This window comes from Siniperca chuatsi, linkage group LG13 (assembly GCF_020085105.1).
Source record: "Siniperca chuatsi isolate FFG_IHB_CAS linkage group LG13, ASM2008510v1, whole genome shotgun sequence".
NCBI lineage: Eukaryota > Metazoa > Chordata > Actinopteri > Centrarchiformes > Sinipercidae > Siniperca > Siniperca chuatsi.
In genome coordinates, this window is record NC_058054.1 from 14070380 (window position 1) to 14093492 (window position 23113).

General features: G+C 42.1%; 1 protein-coding gene across 6 annotated transcripts in view; it reads left to right on the forward strand.

Moving 5' to 3' along the window:
• The first annotated feature begins 6966 nt into the window (after nt 1-6966).
• Nucleotides 6967-23113, forward strand: part of LOC122886582 (zinc finger protein 521-like) — an 89620-nt gene continuing 73473 nt past the window's right edge. For 2 of the 6 annotated variants that reach the window (XM_044218951.1, XM_044218953.1), the window contains exons 1-3: nt 7139-7834; nt 14786-14842; nt 21593-21793. In XM_044218951.1, the coding sequence (XP_044074886.1) occupies nt 7795-7834; nt 14786-14842; nt 21593-21793 (298 nt within the window). In that variant the 5' untranslated portion in view covers nt 7139-7794. The other 4 variants (XM_044218955.1, XM_044218954.1, XM_044218952.1 and 1 more) reach the window with 4 other exon arrangements.

A 23113-nucleotide genomic window follows, 5' to 3' on the forward strand; every position in this document is an offset into this window, starting at 1 on the left:
CCAAAGTTGACATGCAGTAAATAGAATTTTTGAGGCAAGTTCACACTACTGAGGTGGATGACCATACAATATGTTTCTCTGCTTGTTGGCTGTATAGAAATAACAACCTTATTGAGCATGAATGCATGACTCGCTGATAGCTGAATTTGAATATTCCTCCTCATCCCTGTAGTCTATTCTGCTCGCTCCTGCCCCACAGATAAAGCAGACTTATTGTCAGGCTTAATCAGGTGGTCTGTTACCTTGGCAATTAAAGCCTTGTTAGAGATATAAAACCTTGAGACTCAAATGGAGAGTCCCTGGCGAGTCAAACCACTGAGCAAATCCTTAAACCAAACAACCTTCCAGTGGGAACACTTCTTCTCTGAGGATAGATGTTTAATTATCTCTGCTTGTTTGGGGGGGAAAGGAAGGAAAAACTGTTTCACTCCCTCTTGTTTGTCTTAAAAGCTCATGAGTATTCATTGGAATTAATTTAAGTGGCAATCAGTGTGTTATGTTTGATCATCACAATGTATTGACCTAAGATAGAGAATATTGGGAACAATTTGTGAGAGAATTTAGTGGAAGGGATAATTGTGCATTGTCGTGTTCACAGTGAAAACAAAGAACCAAAATACAAAGATTAAATCGTGTTTTTTCCCAAACATTTAGTCTTATTTCAGGAATATTAAACTGATTTAGTGTTCTTAATTTACTTTAATGAATTAATTTTTAAAATATTACTGCTGAGGGTGATCCATTTATCATTTATTCCCAATTGATGCAAAACACCTATCTCAATGTTAGCTCTCCTAAACTAGGCCAACTATTTTCCCGAATGAATATTCTTTTTTTGAAAATAATGCTACATATTTGAGTAATATGAAGTGATAATTTATCATTATTTAATGATCTCCCACAGACAGTACATCACACATGGTGCAGCCAGCGACAACAGCTGTGCGGGATCTTGATGGGCTGATTCTCCGAGACTCAACTTGCGTGTTCAGTCCCACATAACCCCTTCTTTAATGTCCAGCATGACCTTTTCTCTCTGAAAGGCCATTTCAGTACCTCTCCTTGTCTCCATTCATCCCACACATTGTCTGTTTCTCCCTACCTCTCTGACATCCTCCTCTAAATGGGCCTGGCATGCATCCCACTGTCTAACAAAGGTATGTGTGTGTGGGCGGTGTTTAGGGAGGTGAAACCTTCTATGGGACACACTAATCAGCTCCAAACCAAGGCCCGGGCAGGGAGGCACTGGACAGGTGAGTGGAACCACTCGCTACAACCCCTGGTTACTCCTTAGCGTGAAGGTCAAATCAGCTCCATCCTTTATGGCCCAGTCACTCCTTCATCCTGGGGTCCCCAATCACCTGGCTTCCATCCCTGGTCGCTGGTCCCTTCCTGGGGACCTCTGAGGGAGGGAACAGTGAGCAGCTGCTCTACCAAGGGAGCCTCCTGAACGTGCCTTCTGCCAGCCCCGTGTGTGTTAACCTTTTCTTTTAATTAACGTCGTCCCAACTCCCAACTCACGCAACCGTAGTCCGGAGAGAGGTTCTAGGGGCTTATGCAACTGTCAGGGAAGTGGGGGAGTCATCGGGGAGCAAGAAAGGCGGTGTGCGGGTGGGAGTGATGAAGGTGAGAAGGGTGAGGAGGAGGTGGGATGAATAATGCGTGCATGGCCTGGGAGTGAGGGTTCTTCTAATCCTTTGGAGCCTTTTTATCCACATGCCTTCACACAACTACAACACACCAGTCATTCTATGCAGCTGCCTATTTTCCAGGGACGATCCCAAAGTAAATTGGACATGCTGATGAGAAGATGGCTGCTCTTAATTTGCACTCCAGCTCATTACTCTGCAAGAGAGTCAAAAAGCTTTCATTCGAGCTGTAGTCATTGACTGCGCAGTTGTTCACAAAATTCACAAAGGCCTAATTCACTGCTTTAAGTTAAGAGACATAGAAGTTTTGTGTTTGTTTTCTACTTTACACAGTCTATACAAAGAGTTTAATAATCAGTATAACCAAAAGCAGTAGCTACTTCACTTTAGCCATGCTCATGTATCATATGCTCTTTAGCATATGATATATGTTTGATTCTGAAAAATATGCTTGACTAAATAGTTAAATTCAGTGTGAGATCTATTGAAACTGGTAATCATTTAGTCATTGGTTATACTCCGAAGTGAATCTGGCTGATTGTGTAAAATGTTCTGCATGATAAGGGGCTCTATAGCACACATACATGCTGCAGCTTAGTTAACTACCAGCATATAGAGAGGTGAGCGGGCTTGATCTCATCTTACAGGGAAGATCTCCTAATGAGAGAGTGGTAATGAGCAAGAAAAAATCACTCTCATTTCAGTAAAAAAAAAAAAAGTGTTGAAAGGTTTGCTATCTTTTCCTTTCATCTTGTGTGGCGGTGCCAAATGGAAAATGTCCATCTTTCACTGGGAGATTTTTATGTTCGTCTTGGCTCATGGTAATGCCCCCAGGGGATCCTCTTTCTTGGCATGTTCATAGTGGTCACCATTTGCTGGAGACGGGCTGTGGAGGTCAAAGCCATTTGAGAAGGACATAAAACCCCTAGAATATTTTTTGATCACACTATGAAACCGTCCCATTGTGGTTAAATGGTATTCTTCATGCCAATAACACATCTTTGTGGAGGTTATTGTCATGACAAGCAATTTAAAGTTGGTCTAAGAGAATAACAGTCCATAGCTGTGTACTCTGGACATTATAGTAATGCAGCTAGCTGGTGAGTGAGTGTAGATGTTTTAGTTCATCTAGGAATTTTATCATGCTACAAATCAGCTATCTGATGATGTCAAATGGCTTTCAGTGCTGAATCCAGTGGCACAGGTGATAATGGTAAAGCCATGATAACATCCTACAGCTCGGGTCGTGATGTTGCAAGTAAGGGCTACGTGAGCCTAACATCTTGTGACCTCAGTTTTATGATGGAGTAAGTAAGGGGAAAACTGCCAGGACCTTCTCCTCATGAAGACCCAGAACAAGGGCACTGTCTCCCTAGCCCCATAGATCAGCCAGCCCTGAATGTCAAACCGCACAGCAGCCGCTGCAGTGCCAGGAGTCCCCCTCTTGCTCCCTCTCTGGCCCGTGATCTGCTGTCTGGTGACACCACTGTGCTAATGACCCGGTTTGGGAGTTGCTCCACGGGGCTCCTTGGCTTGGGAAGATGGAAGTTGTGGATATCCAGCTGGAAGGTCACCGGTGACGAGGACCACTCTACATTCCCTCTACTTTGTTGACATCCTTCAGTTTGCATGTTGAGACATGGAGGCCGACATTGACCCTTTATTGAAACAGGCATGGCTCTTTACTGAGTGGCAAATCAAGAATATTCTTATGAGATTTCCACACTGTTTTTGTAATTATGTGCACTAGTTCTTGGTAGAGAAAGACACAATGTTTATGTGGACTGCATACATATACATATACATATTTTTGCTCCAGCGTTTAATTGCCAAACAATTTGGATAACAGTGAAGTTGGAAAGCAGCACTCGCCCTTGCTTGCCAACTCTGAAGCCTTCTGATTGTTCCTCTCTGTGTTGTTTTTGTTCTTTTTTTAATCGGTTTACTGTGGAAGTATATCTCAGTGCTCAGAGAGGGCAATGTTTTCAGTCACTTGCTATCTTGACTTTTTTTTTCTCAGCCTCAGGAGTTTGGCTTGTTAGAGCAGAGTTAAAGTCCCTGGGGAGCGCTCTTCTGGTGAAGGGGGCACTGCCTCGACCTCACTCATGCCTGGTGTGGGTGGCATCCAACTAGGGAGACACACAATGGAGAGCAAGACTGAAGATGGTGATGCTTCTAGTGGACTCTCCCAGGATTCAGCCTTATTCTCAGGGTCATGCATTCCAGCAATCTCTGTAATTATAAGCAAGTAAGAAAAAAGTTGAATCTTCTGCCTTTCTCAAAATGAACGTGCCCCACTCCTCAAGGGAAACATTCACATCTCTGAGTTCTAGTAGCTGGATGGGTTTTAATGAGGCAAGTCAAGTGTGTGTATGTGTGTGTGTGTGTGTGTGTGTGTGTGTGTGTGTGTGTGTGTGTGTGTGTGTGTGTGGTTGGTGTACATGCATGTCTGTGTATCTGCCCTCCTCTAACGAGCGTAATTGACCGACTGCGCTTTTAAGCCGCCGTTTTTCACCATTTGCAAGAATATTCTACTAAATAGCCTTCAGTGATTATTATTTCTACAGGAGACACTTCATTGGGATTAAAACTTTCTCTTAGTTTTAAAGTTCAGTTACTACTTGTTTTTTTTGTTTTGTTTTTTTTTTAACAATGTGCAGTCAGAGCCAAACGGACAAATGGAGGGTGAGCAGGCCACAGGTCAAGAACTGCTGAAGGGTCCCACCACCCGAGGGCCACGGATTCCACAGGGGAACATTTCACCCTGCTGAGAGGCAGAGTGAAATCTCTGATGCTACGGCACACACACTTACTGTGGTGTCTCGATGTCTAACTAAAAGCTATGGGTGGTGAAAAAATCTCCACGTAACTGCTCAGTTTTACTACAAATTCTGTGGTAAGAAGGTGATCTGAAAACAGACTGTGCCTTTGTGTGTTTGATAGAATTTCAAAGGTTTGTAGTCTACACGTAGGATTTTTGAAGGACAACACAATTAGAGAGTCGATTCAATTGTTTGTGTGAATGACTAAATATGAAGATGCACCACGCAGGCCTACACATGGTGCACAAAAATCAGTTGCTTAATTTTGCAGTATCATATAGGTACAAGCCAAATAGAAATTTCCTGGCTGGCATTGTTTTTATGACAAACATGTCACGTTTTTTATTTATCTTTGTTTGATTCCCTTTTCCCTCTTGCTCGGAGGTGAAACTTGAAACAAAAACATTTTTGTTGATTTTCATTGTGCCTATTTGCTCCCAAATATTATATTTGATTCTCCTTTCCATATTTATAAAGTTATCCCTGAGGGACAAGCCATGTCAGACAGTTTTTGGAGCATCATGAGCAACATTCCTCACATGAGGTTTTTTTCCACTTGAAAAAAAAAACAACTTCTGAGCAAGAGTGTACTGTAACTTAGAGACTGAACTGTGCAAGCACTGAGTCAAGTCAAGCCTTTTCCCAGTTACTTTGTCACTAATGAAAGTAGCAAAGAGCCCTGGAGGACTGAAGAGCACTGTTTGTTTGTGTTTGAGAGAGCATTCGAGATGTACGGGGGGGGAGGCAAGGTGGTAAAACTTTGGGAGAGCCGCCTGACAGAGCGCTGAGACAGAGAGGGAGAACTTTGGAGCATTGTTAAGATTGAAGTTTTAAGGCAGCTGAGACCTCCTGACAGATTCCAAGCACCTACAAATAGATGTTTCATATGTGTGTGTTTACCAACTTTACTGTAGTTTGTGAGGGCTTTGAATTTACCAAAGCACATCACGTCAATCTGTGTCATACTTTGTTTTATTGATCTCACACATTCTATGGCAGCGTGTGGGTGGGGAAATTATTTGAAAAGCAAAGGGTGCAGATAAAATTACAAGATACAAATTGAGCAAACAGAATGAAAAGCCTTGGCATCGTATGTAGGTCGTAAGTCCCCACTTATTATGGTAAAAGTCTCACATCTACCATTGATTAGGGACAAAAGATGCAAAATAATAAGGCTTGTTTCAAATAAGAGGCTAATAATGACTGTTAGCTAATAGATATCTCTTCTGTAGCTCTGAATTTTCTATTAGCCTGCATTTACATTACTTTGTGCTAAGTGATTAGCTTAGATGTCTGTAACAGTATATGGCCTCTTTATGAACTCCAAAGTAAAACGTGGGAATACCCTATAGAATAAAAGCAGCCTTATTATGTACTCACATCATTAACTTTTATAGTTATAGTTAACTTTTATAGGGAATTTTCTTTAACAAAGTTAAATTCCACCACAGTAAAGGCTATCAAAGGTTGTTGTTAATTTTCTTCTTCTACTCCAGCCCGTGTTTGGGAGTTGCCCTATCGACTGTTTCTCCCCTTCCCTATAGGTGTGCAGCAAAAACCACGGTTTCCTCTTACATTTGTCTCTGTGAATCAGTCAGAATAGAAATGCATTGAAAGTGGGAAAAGCAGTTGCGTGACTGTGATTTTTAGATGGGGCCCCTGGCAGAGGCTACCTCCAGGCTGTGGAGGGGCAGAGTGCAGAGTGAGAAGCCCACTGCAGGACTCCTCTCTGGATCTCATTTTCACATAGCAGGGGTAGTATGGGGCCTGGACATCCACATGCAGGTGAGGGTGTATTCCAATGCACCATTGTGAGAGAGAGAGAGAGAGAGAGAGAGAGAGAGAGAGAGAGAGAGAGAGAGAGAGAGAAAGAGGTTGTGTGAGTTTTGTTACATTATAATATAATAGCCCTTCCAATTAAATATCTAAGGTGCATTATACTATGAAAATATGCCTGAAATGATTAGTATAGAAATGATAAAATAAGAAAAAAGAAAAATAAAGACAAGAAAACAAATCCTACACTAATATTAAAGCTGATGAGGCTACATGGTTTGACTCAACCACAAAAAAAAATCAATATATTATTTTAAATGAGTGAAAATAGATATTTCTTAAGTTGAATTATAAATAGTTTTCAAATAATTAGGGGGATACAATAATCTCATTCACAGTGATCAATAATAATGAACAAATAACTCCATCTGTAAAATAACCCGATCATCCCAAAATTCTATGCGTGCCATTACATGTCATATATGTCAACAACCTCACAGAAAATGTCTTTCTGCTTAACCATTTCTACCAGAAGGGGGACCAGTCCGTCTGCCGTAGACGGAGAGTGGCCGACGGCGAGCTAAGGCAGAGGAGACGCCAGGGTGAGCAAGCCGACTTTGGGTTTAGAGTTCGACTCCGGATCCGGGGACCAGCAGATCCAGCATTCCGCATCTTGCCATGATCCCTAGGATTTTAATCATGCCTCTCTGTCTGTGTGTGAGTGCAGGCAGGCTGACAATGATTTCCTCAGTGATTACGTACAGAGCGAGTCCCTGCGGGGTAGGGGCCCCCTCTGGAGCCATCCTGATGGCTTTGGGGGCCTTGCTTCCATTTTCCATTATTATGTGGACTACCGGAGCGACAGCGCAGTCCAAGACCTTGCAGGTTTGTGATGAGGAGGGAGCTTCCATCTTCTCTCTGCTTCTTCATCCTCTTTTAAGGGCAATTTAGACGTAGACTTAGATCAGATTCCGAACCTAATTCATGATTAGCTGACTGGAGTGAGAAAAGGAAGAGTCTATAATAGTTTTGATGCTGTTAGGTGGATATGAAGTGAAAAGTGTAATTATCATTTTTCCTTTTTTTTTTTGGTTTTGTTGCATTTTTTTTTTTTGCCCTCTCACAGGAGGCGTTTTGCTGATGTCTTTCTCACGCGGATGCATTTGAGATGAGAGGTGAAAAGCAAATATTCCGCTTTTATTTCTAAACGAACATCATGCCTACACGCGTGTGTGTTTTCCCGGAGAATGGAAGCGCATGACGGGATTACTATATTCTCACACTTTTCCCGATACCCAGCTCAACTAAATAGAGTCGCCTATACCGATCGGGCTAATTGGATTTTATAACATCCACCTACTCATCACAAAATAACAGCAAACTCGTGTTTAGACCGCACGGCAAGGGGCTAAGTTACATCTTCCTGTAATGGTAAAAAGGCAGCCGCGATTTTGGTCAGTGAAATTTAGAGAGACTACACCTTTAGACTATCCCGTTTTACACAAATTATCAGACAGAAACTGAGCAACTTCAGCGTTTTCTATAGGATGTCGCGCCGCAAGCAAGCTAAACCAAGATCACTGAAAGGTAAGTGATAAGCATATGTTTGGTGGCTCTCAGAACATTTTATTTTAAGGTGATGACAAGTCTAGACGAGCATGAACTGAACTTATCGCTCACTGAAATATAACTGTCTCCCCCTTTTTTACGCATTTCGAAGTGTTCTTCCTGTTATGTTGCGCATGAAATCGACTGCATATACGTACTTGGCATCGGGGAAAAGAGCGGCTTCAGTTCAGACTGTATTGCAATGATAGTTACAGTGCAAGGGCAGGGCATTGATAATTTAGAGAGCAACAGTGCAGCGCTACGCTGGCAAACATCTGGATGTATTAAAGACGCTCCTGGTCGGAACTTAAGCCGTCTGATGGAATGGGGTGCAGAGTCACGTGACCCCCCCGTCTGAGAAACTAAGGAGGAAACATTTTATATGTTGGGGAAAGGGAGGGCTGTGTGTGTGTGTATGCATGTGTCTGTACAACAGTTAAAAGAGAAATTAGAGGTGAGCTTAATGTTGAGTGCTAATTGGACACGTTCATTAAAACGTTGTAGCCTAAACATCTGGATTTATCAGTCAGGTTGGCCACAGCTTGAAAACAACTGAACTTTATGATGTTTTTATTTCATATAAAATCTCGGTGCAGCATGCCAGGATATACACAGCAGGTCATGTATATAATTTTTGTTGTTTTTCTTTCTTTTGTTACTTTCCCCCTCTTTGTTAAACAGTTGGACTGGTGGTAATTCGGTGCATTTGTGTCTAAGTGTATGTGTGTGAGAGGGTGAGCGAGGGGGAGGGAGAGAGAAATAGAGACAGAGCAACATGCTTGAGCACACACACACACACACACACACACACATATTCACACACTACTTTTCTCTGTAGCATTTTAGTGGGGGAGCTGCTGGGTTTTGGAGGTTGAGCTCCAGTTCATCTGGCAGGCATTGTATTTTGCTCAGCAAATAATTGTCCACAATTTCACATTCCCAGCTTGTGGTCTGTGGACCCCTTTCTCTCTCCCCTTTCGTTCTCGGAAGTCTTCATCTCAAAGGAAGATTACATGGTCTGCGGTAGTAGATTCATGCAGCCACCATTTTAAATCAATACCCAGGAGAGGGTGGAAATGTGAGTGCATGCACATCTTACAATTGTCACATTCTGTTTCCAGACATGTGCTGCTCTATTCACAGTAAACAGCTCTATACATAGATTTCCTATTTTCTCAAACCAGATTGGCATTGACAATTTTTTTGTTAGTTGCTGTGACATTTACTATTCTCAAAAGACACATCACTTATATATAATCATCTCCTGCCAGCATGTCTACATGCTACAAGTGTGTGTGTGTGTGTGTGTGTGTGTGTGTGTGTGTGTGTGTGTGTGTGTATGCATTCAGAAGAACATCTGTCAAGATTTGTGTACATCTATGTGTGCGAGAGGGATAGAGAGTGAGCAAATCCATATGCAAATGAAGTCAGAGTGATGACATTGTTTGTTTTGTTATTGTCACTAAAATTTAAATTGGAAAAATGTGGTGCACAAAACATCCGACTTTTATGTCTTCATTCCGACTGCTCAAGCGGAGCAGAAATGCAGATACGTCACAGATATTTCCCTGTTTTGGATCAGACCCAAGGAAGGCCAGGCAGATGTTATTTATTGTTCTTTGTCTATCTCTTTCCTCGGGGACAGAGATACGCTTATACAGATGTCCACAATAACTTTCCTTGTCATTTTTTAAAATAGTTGCTTGACACTGTATTCTTCACTAGTGTTTGTAGAAGACGGGAATTGTCATTTTATTTGCAGACTTTTTTATATATTGTTAACACAAAAGTGGCATCTCTAAAATTGTATCACCACATTGTTATATGTGACCTCATGTTGCATGCATGTGCGTGAGCCTGTGCCTGCGTATACTGTATGTTTTCACGAACAGACTGCGGTTGCAGAGTTCGGGTTTCACTTTTATAGGTTGTCTTCTGCTGACTTGGGGCAGTGGTCAATGTGGACGGTGCTTTTTTGCACAGAAAGAACACTTTGTTCTGTGGAAGGGAAAATAAACAGAGGTGCCGATGGAACATGGAGGAAGAACGGGCATCATGTGCGGCGTTTTAGGGACTGGTATGGATAGTATGGACATGGAGTGTATGCAGAGGAGATGAGAAAATAATGCTGTGACAGTTGGCAGTCCTTTTTTCCCTTGTGTACCCCAACACACACACCCACTTCTTCACTATTGGCTGCTTGTGGGAGTCAGAGGTTATGTTTTTGGTCCCATCGAGGAAAAGGGCAACATTACAAGTCCCGTTTCAATTAAGTCTGAGAGACAGATCCGGCTACGTTATTGCTTGGGGGAATAAATGGCACAGGACGAGACCATACATCATTCGCTTATATGCAAACACCTCACCCTAGCCACTGACATTTACTCAATCCGGAGCCTTCTACATTTCTCAACTGTAGGCACATTGTAATTTTGTTTTGATGTGCAGAGGCTTTGGGTCAGCACATTGCCTCAGTCAGTGGTGAGCAGCGAGGAAGGAGGATCTCACTCCAAATTCTGCATGTAGCGTGTGATGACTGCCACGTTGCCTGTCCTACAGCACTTCCTGAATAATGTGAGGCTGGGTTAATATTTTCATTTGGAGCACAAATGACACTCTCTAGCCTCAGTCCTGATGTGTTTATTGGCTGAGGAGGAAGTTTCCAGGTCTGTCATCCGCATATATAAATATATTTTCTGCGCCATTTACTTTAAGTGTAGCGGTTGTCATGAAATCAGCGCTGTGTCATGTACATCTTAAATATTTGATGTTTTTGAGGAGCTGAAATTTTGCCGCCACATGAGTGAACTGCGGAGTTTGGCTTGGCTATACATGAACGGAAATATTATTTTACACTTTAAATATAAACCCCACCGAACAGGTTGATTTGTGAAATATTTGAAGGTCCCAATTAAAAATAAAGTTAATATTAAAATTCTTCTGCGGAGACATAAAGAGATTAAACTTGAAATACATTATATTTCCCTTCATCTCAGGGAACTGTGAATAAAACTGCTATTGAAATTTGACCTATCAAGAAAAACTAAAATAGATATGTATTTTTTTAAAACCCACATTTGTTATAGTTTGAATCATTTCTTTTTGAAGAAAAGAAACTTGACCATGTCTGTTATGCCTAGAGATGCATAACCACTCCCCCTTTCACTCCTTATCAGCATAGGCCTGTGTAACTATAAAAGTAGTTTTGTCAGAACTACTCAAAAACTCATTCAACTCTTTATTTTAAATACGCAGTGTATTCAGCATGTTTAATGTTAAATGTAAACACATACTCTATCCCACTCAATTTTTTTCTCCCCTGTTAAAATGTCTATTAACAGTTGCGTCATTCTTAGTTTATAGGAAGCTGCAGTATTCCAGTCTGTTCACAATTAATGATCTGTGGCATAACACCCATTAACACTTTTCTAATGTGACACAAAAATATGGTTGGTATTATCATTAAGGAAATTATGATGGAGCCGTGGAAAAATCCCATTAGCACGGCTGTCAGTGCTCTTGACATGCGGCTCAGTGTGTTGGACTGGGTGTCGCGGGAGCTGGCCGATATCTCTTCTTATTCCATGGCATGTGTCTCTCTTGTTGTCATGGATTGTCTGCCACATGGAGAAAGAGTTCTGATTGAGAGACAGTGATTGATTTCCAGCACAGCTGCAAATAAAATGATACGTTGCTAGGCTTATTTGTATCTGTCTCCTTTTTCCTGTATGAATAGCATTAATATTTTTTGGAAGCTAAATTTGCAAATAATTGCATAATAGGATTATTGATTCATGACATTTTTTTTATTGCTACTAGTGGAGTTTATTTTTTTTAGAATAAGTGCTCTAATGATTTGCATACAGTATATGGTGATATATGAAGGATTACAAATATTATGCAACGTGATTAACATGCTCCTCTATTGCAAATTATTTATGACACTAATCACCAGTTCAAATAATGCTCATTAAGAAAGTTATTCATGTGCAGTGTGTGTCCTCCTCCCTCCCTTCCCAGCCCTAATTGAGGAGGGTTGACCTCTTGACCCGAGCTAAATTGAGTTGTAGTCCCTGTGGCGAGCGTCTCCTTCCCGGTCAGTCAGGGCGGATTACACAGCCATTGTGTTCGGCACTGTATCGTCCAAGCTGGCTGTAACCAAGCAGATGAGTCACGCATATCCAGGAACACACTCAGGGCATTTTTTTATGTCTGAGAAGTGCTGTGAGATACCCATACACACAAGCATACACACACAAATAAGTGGCAATCCTCAAATAAAAGCACAAAAATGTACAGAATTTATACACACGTGTTTATGTGCGTATACGCACTCTTCTCTCTATTCTCTTACACAACAGGAATTCATTTGATGGATTATGAAAGGTCCAAGCTGCTGAGAGTTTATCATGTTTTGCTTATTCATGTCTGTTTAATCATTAGTTTTATGCGGGAGTGATGAATCATGGGCTGTGCATGTGGTGATCAATGTGTTTTGTTTAATTTTTTTTTGTTTCTTACTCTGCGTTTTGTTTTTGCTTCTTGTTTTGTTCCCCTGTCCATAGAAAATTAATTCATCCCTAAAAAGGAAATGTCCTGTCTTGGGGATTGTCACTCTCAATATAATGACAGTTACTCTACGTTCATTTTTGTGTGTGGCCAGTGTGTTAATTAGTGGCCTTTAATGCTGTGCCACTTGTTGTGGGATTATGTTTTTCCTGCTCTGCATTTTGAAAATCAGAGGAGCAGTGTTGAAATGGTCCCATGTGTGTTTGGTATTGTATCAACAAAACCTAGCAGCATGATTACAGTTTGTCACTGACTGAGTGATACACTGTACCTTGTCAAACATTAATTAACTGATAGCAGTGATGTATTAACAACAATGTGGACTGAGTTTTGTTCAGTTGAAGTTCTAGTCATTATGAGGTGATCATGAGCTTTAGAGTGTATTAATTAAAACTGTCCAGCTATTTGTATTTGTACTGTGTTATGATTGTTGATCAAATGTCCAGCTAGTATGACACATCACAGAAGTTTGACCTTACTTGACAGCTCACCCTCTATGATCGCTCCTAGCTAGCTATTAATTAACTAGCAGACAGGTGCAAATGAGAAAAGTATTTGCACTGTGATGGAAGTTGTTTACTTTAAATGACAGAACTTTTAATAAGTTCACAGTGGTGACAAATCATCGCAAACTGCTGTAATGTTTAAGTTCTTATGGCATTGTAAAATAGAATTTTCTGCCTGAACTCTCTCATCTCACCAACAGGGACGGTAATCAAAACAAAAACTCTCAGCTCCCACTCCCAATCTCTGATAGAACCATGGGGGATTTATTAGGACCCCCTATCCCTAGCCCATTTAAATGATCCTAGATGCAAGGCGCTCAACAGTGCTGGAGAAACTCATTAAACTCTCAGGGCGTCAGTCACTAAGGCCTCCTTTAACAGGACAAGGTTTCTGTGTTGGCTGATAAAGTCCTCTTTGGTGGCTCTGAGGGATATACCTCCATGGTGTCCAACTATGTCTATTCCATCACTTGTAATTGATTTTGCTAATTAATTGCCAGACCCATGACCATTTGTTTAACATATTCTCTGTGTACAGCAATTATAATTGTTACTAAGGGAAATATTTCCGATCGGACACATTCTTACATGTATTTGAGTGAATAGTGGCATTTCTTTACAAAGGTTATTTTGAATAAAAGCTTCTCATAGGAATTCCTTGGGAATTCAGTTTTGGCTGGACAAGGCCTGACAGCGAAACATTCTTGCTCCGTCATTTGCCATCTTCATAAGAAACAGCTCAACACTTTCCTCTTCATTTTTCACTGAGGTTTGACACCCTGCGTGACACTGACTCGTGCTCCCCTGTGGGAAAGGCTTCTGCCACCATAGGATCCTGGCTTAATTATGCAAAGTACAGGATATTTTGTGCGATTTTAAAAGTGCGCCAGTTTCTGCTTTGGCAGTCACTGCCACACTCCCCTACTGGGAGGTCCTGTCAGACTCCCCCTTCCTCTTTGCCCAGGAAAATGAAAGGCTAGAAAGAAAAGACATAATGGAGAATGCATTTCAACTGCAGGGGTGGAACGCAGAGGCGTAAGAAGTCCTCAGTGAGACCCTCATTTTACATGGAACAGGTGGGAGACTCTTTTGTTCTCTTCCCGCTGTTAAAATCCATTTCATTTCTTGTACTTGACATGCCACAAGGAACTCTCACCAGTTCTAAAAAGGCTCCAATGTAAAAGGTTCCTACCTTTTACTAAACATAAGTCATGTTTTTCAAGGCCAGTGTTGTTTTCAAAAAGTCAAAAGCGGTTTAGTTGCCATGCGCCTAATGAGCAGATTTGAGTGCTGATCAAGCCGCCACAGTTTTGTCAGCCATCTGGTTAAAGAGCAAAAGCACTTTGTTATTACACGTAGTGTGAATATATATTTCATAAATGTACGTTTTTTTTCGCATTTAAGTTTGGATCACAGTCAGCTTTAGAAAGGTCCATATTTAAACTGGAATCTACAAGTATTCTTTTTGATACCCATCAAATTTAGCTAACCAAGGCACTATAGAACCTTCTTACTAATGCAGTCATCAAGGTGTTTTTTACTTGGTCACTGTTGATGTTGGGAGGACGTTTCATGGGAGACCTTCATAATTCATCAAGTCATTACCCAGTCCAATATGTTATTTACGTGGGTGGCTGTTTGCCTTGTTGCCAAACCTCATACATATGAAAGGCTTGTGTGGATTCCCAAACCACAGGTTGAGCTGTCGAAAGCTGTTGAAATCTCTTGGAGTTTCCATACAGAAAATTTCAATAGTAAATAATAAAAAAGAAGGAAATCTCAACGTGTCTAACTTGTTTTTCACTGTTAACTGTTTCTTTCCCTCTTTTTCTCCCCCCTTCTCTTTTTCTGGCAGTAGAAGACAATGTGACAGAGGACCAGCACAGTCCTGGGCAGACTGCCATTCCAAGCGGTAATGCACCATTTCATATTTCATCATTTTCGGCTGGAAAGTGGATCATGTCTGTGTGTGTGTGTGTGTGTGTGTGTGTGTGTGTAAAATCTTTGTTGGGTTCAGATTGATATAAAGTATGTATTTCCTGTTTTTGAGGTTTTCATACTGTAAACTGCATGTTTTTATAAGAGACTGGAAGAGCGGTGTTGCTTTTTTTCTTTGTTTGTGTGTTTGTGTGCATGCATACATGCAGGTGTGCTTATAGCTGTCCTTGTGTTTCTGTGTGTTCCCGTGGTTTTTTTAGACTCTTTGTTTCCCAACCCTCTGTATGATTTAGAATAGAGCTACCCAGATGAATGTGTCCTGTCTTCACGCGTGCCATTCACAGTGGCCCTCCAGGAACAGAGCGGTAATTCAGGTCAGGCTAGCAGAAAGCCCCCTATGAATGAAGCCTGCTCCTGATGCACCACACTGTATATTTTCATTTCATTTGTCTCTGGTAAAGGTTAAGTCTCAGGCGTGGTTATTTTAAACCCGATATGGATGGTTTTGCCCAGCAGGCTGGGGACCCTGGGTACTCCTAGGCTGCCACATTAGTCCAGCATTTACCCATAGCTTTCTGAGTGCTCCTGTGCAAAATTCAAGAGCTGCATGCAACACTACAATAGATCCTGGATTTTCTAAGCTGCGTATGACTACAGTATTATTGTTTCAGTTTTTTTGTTTGTGATCTCTCAGCAAACCTATGCTTTAGCATCCAGCAGGCATAGAGGTAGATTTGAGATTGTTGAATTGCAGCACATTCAGCACTGCATCAGACATCTTGCAGCGCTGAAAAGTGCAGTTTCTGACCTTTGGTGTTATTCATCATCCCTCTCATGTGTTTCCGATTGACCCTTTAATGTGTAATAGATCAGATATGCCAGTAAACATTTTTGTTCATCTCTGGAAAAAGCAGAGCAATATCTATTTGCTGCTGTGTTAATGTGTATTGATATGTATTGGTGGGTGGCTCTGTGGAAAGAAACTGCCTCCTTAGCTCCTCTAACCCCAGCTCAAGGGATGAAGGACTGGGCATAAAAGGCAGACTTGCCTTGGAGACCTCCTGTCATCCAGAGCCAAAGTAGAGCTAATGAGTGTGCCTGATTACAACGACCCCCTCAGACACACGAATCTCCCCTCTCCCCATCCCTCCACCACCTCTATCTCCAGAGTGAAGGGAGACAGCCACCACATGATCGATGTCTGCCTGTGGAGAAATCAGGAGGGCGCACAAATTAATTTCTCACTTTCCTCATTTGACTTCGTCTCACTGATTTGTTTTTTAACCCCCTCTCAGGATGCAGCTTGATGAATGGTCAATGAGAAAAGCGTTGCTTTGTGGCGGTAAACTTTTAAGATGCTGGGAGATCTCTCTTGCTATTTGTCAATTTGTCACCTCCAACTTTTCAAATGTTTCACAGCTGCTTGAGTGTCATGAGGTCTTTATCGTAACGGCAGTAATTCTTCCTCACGGTTAAACCACTGCCCAAACAAGCCCTTTTTACTTCTAATTGAAACGCAGTGGAAAGGCTTACCTGCTTTTCATGCATTTGCCACTTTGACGGACACGGCCACAATAGCCATTGGACTCCTGACAAGCTAAGGGCTTAATCAGACATGGTGTCAAGATCTGCCTCATAAGTAGACCCCCAGTTGTGCTCTTCTGTGACTCTGTAAGTGTTCTGCAGGCCCTGCATCCTGTTTCTCATTCATCTTTGATATGTAGCAAAGGCAAAGGAGAAATGCTAACAAAAGAGGCTCTCTAAAAGATAGACAGTATTATGCATAGTATAGAGGGGCAGGAACAGTATGATATCTGAGATTTAATGAGGCAGTGCGCTTTTTTTACACAGAGAGTGTCGAGCAGGCTTAAGATCTGCAGCTTGGCTTTACCACTGCGCTGCCTGTGTGTAATTATAACCACATGCTTCGTGCTTTTTCTTCTCTTATATATACAGCCCTTTTTTTCTTTCTTTTTTGCTCTCGGCTATGTCAGATTGAGGCTGCTTTTTTGGAAGAGGGTGTCAGCTCTGTCAAAGTGGAGTGGACTGAGGCAAATAGAAGTGTTATAGAGATCTGAAGGGGTGTCTGGGTGGCGAGGTGCCGTCGTGTAGTGTAGTGTAGCATAGTGGTGCGGTGTCTGAGACACTGGCTCTGGCTGAGGTTGAGGCTGCCCGCAGATCAATGTACTGCAGGGCTCACTACAGCAGGAAGAGGAAAGGACTCTTTCACTCTACCACTTCAGAAAATAATATTCTCTATTATTCATTTCCTTTGATGTTTTACTGCACTAATGGCATAGCAAGGCGCTCCGTTCAATATTATCACTCCCTGTGAGAGAGCGAGTGAGACAGGGTGAGAGAGAGAAAGAGAGCATTTGGTATGTTCAAATGTTGTTTCTCATTCAACTGCTTTGATTTCCATTCTTCTTTGCGTGTTCATCTTTTTTTGGTGCAGAGATTTTAATGGTGGATGACGCCGTCTGTATACCTGTGATTATATGTGCTACTTCCTTCATGTTGCGCTCTCTGTGTTGTCTTCATTATTTGTTCTTACTTCTCCTGTAATTGTTTGGCACCTTTTCTCTCTGTGTGCTACTCTTATCTTTAGCTCTGCATGCATCATAAAATTTACATAAATATACTGCTAGTTTTTTTGCAACATATAACACGGTGGGAAACATTTTCTGTCAGCTCATCACTTTGAGCTTGTAATGTGTTTAGCGTTTTAAGAGAAATGGCTTTTGACAAACACGTCTGCTAATCTACTTTCAAATTTCAAATGCATCAAAATATTAAACAGCAATTAGTCCTTAATATGAATCTGGGGGACTTGAAGCAGATAAATCAAATTGCATGCACCGACCATATGAACACAGAAACCCCCCCATGCAAATTCTTGACGATCGTTAACAATCTGGCAAGTGTCAAGCTCACAGCCTCGTTGTCGGAACATGACATTCTTTAATGATGGGGGATCAGTGGATGTGACGGTCTAAGTGGAGAGCCCTAAATCCCATCCACACAGAGGAGGATACACTTGGAGGCACATGTGGCATTAGAATCTAGCGTGACCTATATATGGCGGGTGCTCTGCAAAAGTTTTAGATTTTTAAATAATGAGGTGCCGGCAACCGTGTGAAGGTTATTCAATCTTAATGTCCTCCTATTTCTGACAGCCTCCCTCACTCTGATAAAGGAGCGCACTCACCTTTGATCAGGCCCGCCGACATGTGTCGACAGAAGCTGCTCGCTGGTTAAAATAAATTCTTAATTCGAACTTGGGGGTGGGTGGTTGTAGGGTGGGTGCTGGGGCATCATAGGATCAAGATCTCTGGGAAATGAGGAGATGGGTGAGCTGGTAATGATGTTTCGACACCAAGGTCTTTCATTGCACAAAGAAAGACTCAGGCTAAACCCTGATGGAGCTAGACATACTGTATCTACAGGCAAGTAAGAACATAGCCCTCAGTGATTTTACACTTTTGCGTGCTCAGAGTTTTGGGGCTGGATTTGAATGAATTTCAGTTTAAAACACTGACATCCATCACATGTTGCATTTCAAAAATTGCTTTGTGCCCAACAACAACTTTTCAGTGTCTCTTTACCTTGTTCCAGGCGCTCAATTATTTTATTTAATCTTTAAGCTTAGGGTTAGACATAAAATCTCCAGTGAGGTTAAAGGCAGGGTTCATGGTGAGAGTTAACTTTTTTGATCAAAATTCTATTGAGTTCAGACTTTGCAGCTTGGCCAGACTCTTCACTGTATTGCTTCAGTTTTTTTTTTTCCTTTGAGTATTCCTGTACATTCACCCCGCCCCACCCACCCACATCACCCCCACCCCGTGGTCGGTGTCTCCACCTGTCTCAGTGTGTGGGCCAGACAGTTGGGGGACGAGTGTAGGCTTCCCTGCTAGGGACCACGGGTCCCTGGTGGGGCTAATGGAGCAGAGAAGAGAATATCAATTAAAAGGTTATAAATATTTAAGAGCAGAAATATTCAATAATATAAGGGTGGGGGGTCCAGTGGATTCTTCAACTCACAAGATGAAAGTTGTGGCAAGATAAATGTCACTAGGCACCATAAGAGACAAGAGTGTGTATGATGGATGGACTCGGACTCAGATATTAGATATTACATGGCTCTAAAGATGTCAATCACCATTCAGATTTCCACATTTTATTAGTACAGTATTAATGTGCTTTTAGTACCATGAAGATTGAAAATTCATCTTTTCAGTCAAATCTTTATATATTATATTCCTCTTATGAATAATTTCTCAGTCTGAGCTTCGATCATCTCACTTCGAGCTGACCTTATCAGAATATGGATCAGCAGTCAATGTAGCTTACCTCTTGTCCTTGCCTTCTATACTAACATTGTTAAGCTGATTAACAAAATTAACAAGGGTGTTAGGCATGATCTCAATATGCCACACATCTTCCTCCCATATTGCACATGTGATTGTCAGCCATTCCAAGCATTCTGGTATTGATCTGCTGTCCAGCCTATAGAGACTGGTAGAAGAGGATGTCCTGATCTGATGGATTACTGTATGAGGCCCAGAGGCACAGGAACCTCAGTACTGACGTGGCTCTTTAATCCCAGGGTTGGACGTGACCTTGCCGTGTCAAGCTCCCCCACCCCACCCCCCAAACATGTAGCAGTTTACACTTCCAGCGCCGCATCACAGTGGTGCACCGGAGGTTACTCAGCTCGACCGAGAGCACTGACCCAGCTTGGATTCACTGGAAGTTGCAGCTGAAATTTGTCACTCGGAACAAGAGAAAACAAGGGATTGAAAATCAAACTCACACATGTATAAAGGTTTTACTTTAATACATTTCCCAGTTTATTGTAGATCTATGACTCTTGAAACAATATGAGAATATCAACTTAATATGAACATAATAAAACGCATCTAGATTCTGCACTGAGAAATGTATTTTTATTTCAGAACATAAAATGCTTAAATGTAGCCATCAGTTGTTTTCTCTGACAGGACTAAGCTGTAATATTAGAGAAATTAATGATTCATAAAGGCCGTTGGAAAAAAATATCAAAGTCTTAACCTCCTCCACAGGCACACTGTAAAAAAACACATGAAGTGTTCACATTTCATTGCATATTGTAAATTCTGTGTCTGTGTGAGTGGATGAATCATAAGTCTATATTGTGTGGCTTTTGGCCTCAAGTGTTTCCCCCAGAGCAAGAAAGGCCTGCATCTGTGAGGATTGGGTTGGGATTTTCATTTTCTTGAAACACCTTCTGTTCTGTTCTGCATGGTCCCATTGGGGACCACAGTGCTGATATTTTTAGAGGGCATGTTCCTAGAGCCTGAGTCGCCAAGAGGGAAGGACAATGGAGGGTGTGATGTTACATCAGTACTTGGCGCAAGTGGGGGAAAGGAAAAATCCTGGGTGGCCTTGATGAGTTCTGGAATGCCTTTCCTCAAGGAATTTCAAAGTTTAAGAGCACCCTACAGAAGGAGGACTTAAAATGGCCGCCCGTGTGTATATACACCCGGTATAGATACACCCACATCAGTGCCACACACTCCTTTGTCCTCGGGCACTGTTAACTGTGTGTTAGGTGAAGAAACAGGCTTCCTCCTAACGTTCCCCTCCGGAGTTTCAGGACAAGCTGAGGAACACTTGCATCAGTGGTGCTTAAAATGGCTGCCAGTGAAGTGCAAGGGCTCCTCTCCCCCACAAAGCCTTAACCAGGGTGACATGATTGTTTGATTGTAAGTATGGCTTTTTAATCAGTCTTATTGTGAAGTGTAATGGTCACAGCAGGAGAGAAAGAGGGCTGCAGGCCATGCTGCCTATTTCTAAGATGCTGTTGCAAGCCAGATTTGCTTCTGAGTGAAGATGTTTATGGTACGCTGTGAGTGAACAATGCAAGGTTTGATTTGTTGGTCCGAATATTTTAGAATCACGTGAAGAACTTCAGATTAGACTGGTATTTTGAACGATGATTCCTAGTCCGGGTTCAGGGTAGTCAGTCGCCCACCCCTGGCACTGCTGCAGCACAAAGCCAACAAGAGACAAAACTGCAGATGGATTGAAGAATATTGATGTGCGCGACCCGCGGCTGCCTGCAAGCAAGGCTGAATAATTTAGGGAAGTGTGTCGTGACGACAGCCTTACACACACCAATCTCAGTTTTGTGTGTCTTACTGTGCTACGCTCCATACATCCAGAGTTCTGGCCTAGATGTCTGGATAATATGGCAAGGTCTGTCTCCTTTGATAGACGCTGACTGATGCAATTCAGCACTCACTGGCAGAATTTCATATTTCTTTGGTCGAGCCAAAACTGCAATCCAGGATTTATTAACTACACATATTCCCATCAGTCTAGTTTCATATACTGAAGTTTTGCTTGGGTGAAGCAGGGCAAACACAACGTAAAACCATTTCTAATAACAGAAGTGTGTGTGTATGTGTGTGTTAGATTTGTGTGTGTGAGCATTGTGCCACCTTGTCTGTGTGTGCCTGTATATCTCTCACCCTCACCTGCCCAACAGTTCTGTTATGGCATGAGTGGTTGAGTTACAGAGGCCCAAATTGAACCTGCATTTTTATTACAGCTTTTATTATTGTTTTTATTAAATCCAGAGTCTAGAAATCCATTTTATTGTCACCCAGAGGAAGCTGTAGTACCTCACTGTGTGGGTCACCCCTCTGACTATGTGGTTCTGTCATTTCCTGTGGCTTGGCAGATCCAGAGTGCGCCCTCGAGAGGGCGGCGGAAGATGGTGAGACCGGGCGTCTGAGGAAGAGGCTGCTCTCTCCAGGGGAAGGAGAGGAGGGAGAGGAGGAGGACGAGGAGCCTGCGCTGCACAGCTGCGACAGCTGCCGGCAGGTGTTCGAGTCGCTGAGCGATCTCACCGAACACAAGATTAATCAATGCCAGCTGACAGGTAAACAACGTTCAGCCCACCGAGCCTCCCCTCCACTCTGCCACTCAGCTCTTCTCCCACTCCCACTCTCGCTCTATGCCTTCACCAGAGAATATGCCACACTATGTGTGTTAGTACACTGCACCAAGGGGAGCACAACACCAGACTACCACTTTCCTTGGTAGATATCCAACAACACAGACACACGCACAGGCCTCACACACATAGCACAGTATTTACATGTGCTGTACATCAATAACTACAGACGTGACATACAAATAGGCCTCCATGTGTCCTTATAATAGATCACTGTAGGCTACCGTATGTATATTTATAGTATGTGCATTTTGTCCTTGCCTGTTTCAGTATATATTTCAGTATATATATTTTATACAGCACTATACTAATTCTATTTCACTAGAGTAACATGCAGCTACGAGGTCCCACAGTAACCAGACCACCAACTGGAAACAGATCCTTGCTCCAGGAAAGTACCTTAGCTGGTCCCAATGCTAGATGGTTGCAGTAGTAATACATAGGGGGACTGAAAGAGAAGGATGCCATTGGCAGACTGTGTCATTGACCTGTTGATGGATGAATAGGGCTATAAATACCCTGACAAGGTGGCAGACAGAACTAATGATGTGAACTAAAGGTTTCCATGTGCTTCTCCTGGACTTGCTGTCCTCCTTTACACGTAATGATGGGCCTGCATTGAGAAACACCACCTGACACACATTTCCCAATGTTTGGGCACAGACCTTGGCTCTTCGTATCTTGTTCAGAATAAGAACATGAACAGGCTAAAATATAATGATCCTGTTTCTGAAGTTGTACAGAAGTTACATTCAAAGCAAATTCAAAGCACTGTTCAAGAGAAAACTAGTGTAGTCTCTATTCTGTTTACATTCAAGCACGGTTAGATTTCAGATTTTGCAACCCACAATCAGCAAACCACAAATTATAGGGTAGATATCCCACAAGTTTTACAAAGATTTTCCATTAACTGTAAGACAGTCTCCTGAACCAAGTCTTGTGTTTGTTTGTGTGTGTATGTGTGTGTGTATATAAGCGTGCACATGTGCATTCTGTCATGCCGACATTGGTGTTAATTTAAGCAGAAATGCATGCGTGTTCATTGTAAGGCTGACTTTGCATGTGCGGGCGTGCTTGTTTACATGTATGTGTGCCTCGGGTGTGTGCAAATTCAAAGTGATGCTCAGTCGACTACAGGTATGAAAATCAATGTACTGTTCACTTTCACATTATTGTCATCCAACTAAAACATTCATTTGTTAAAGGAAACTAAGTGCAGAACCTTCTGTCACCCTTTTTTCAATC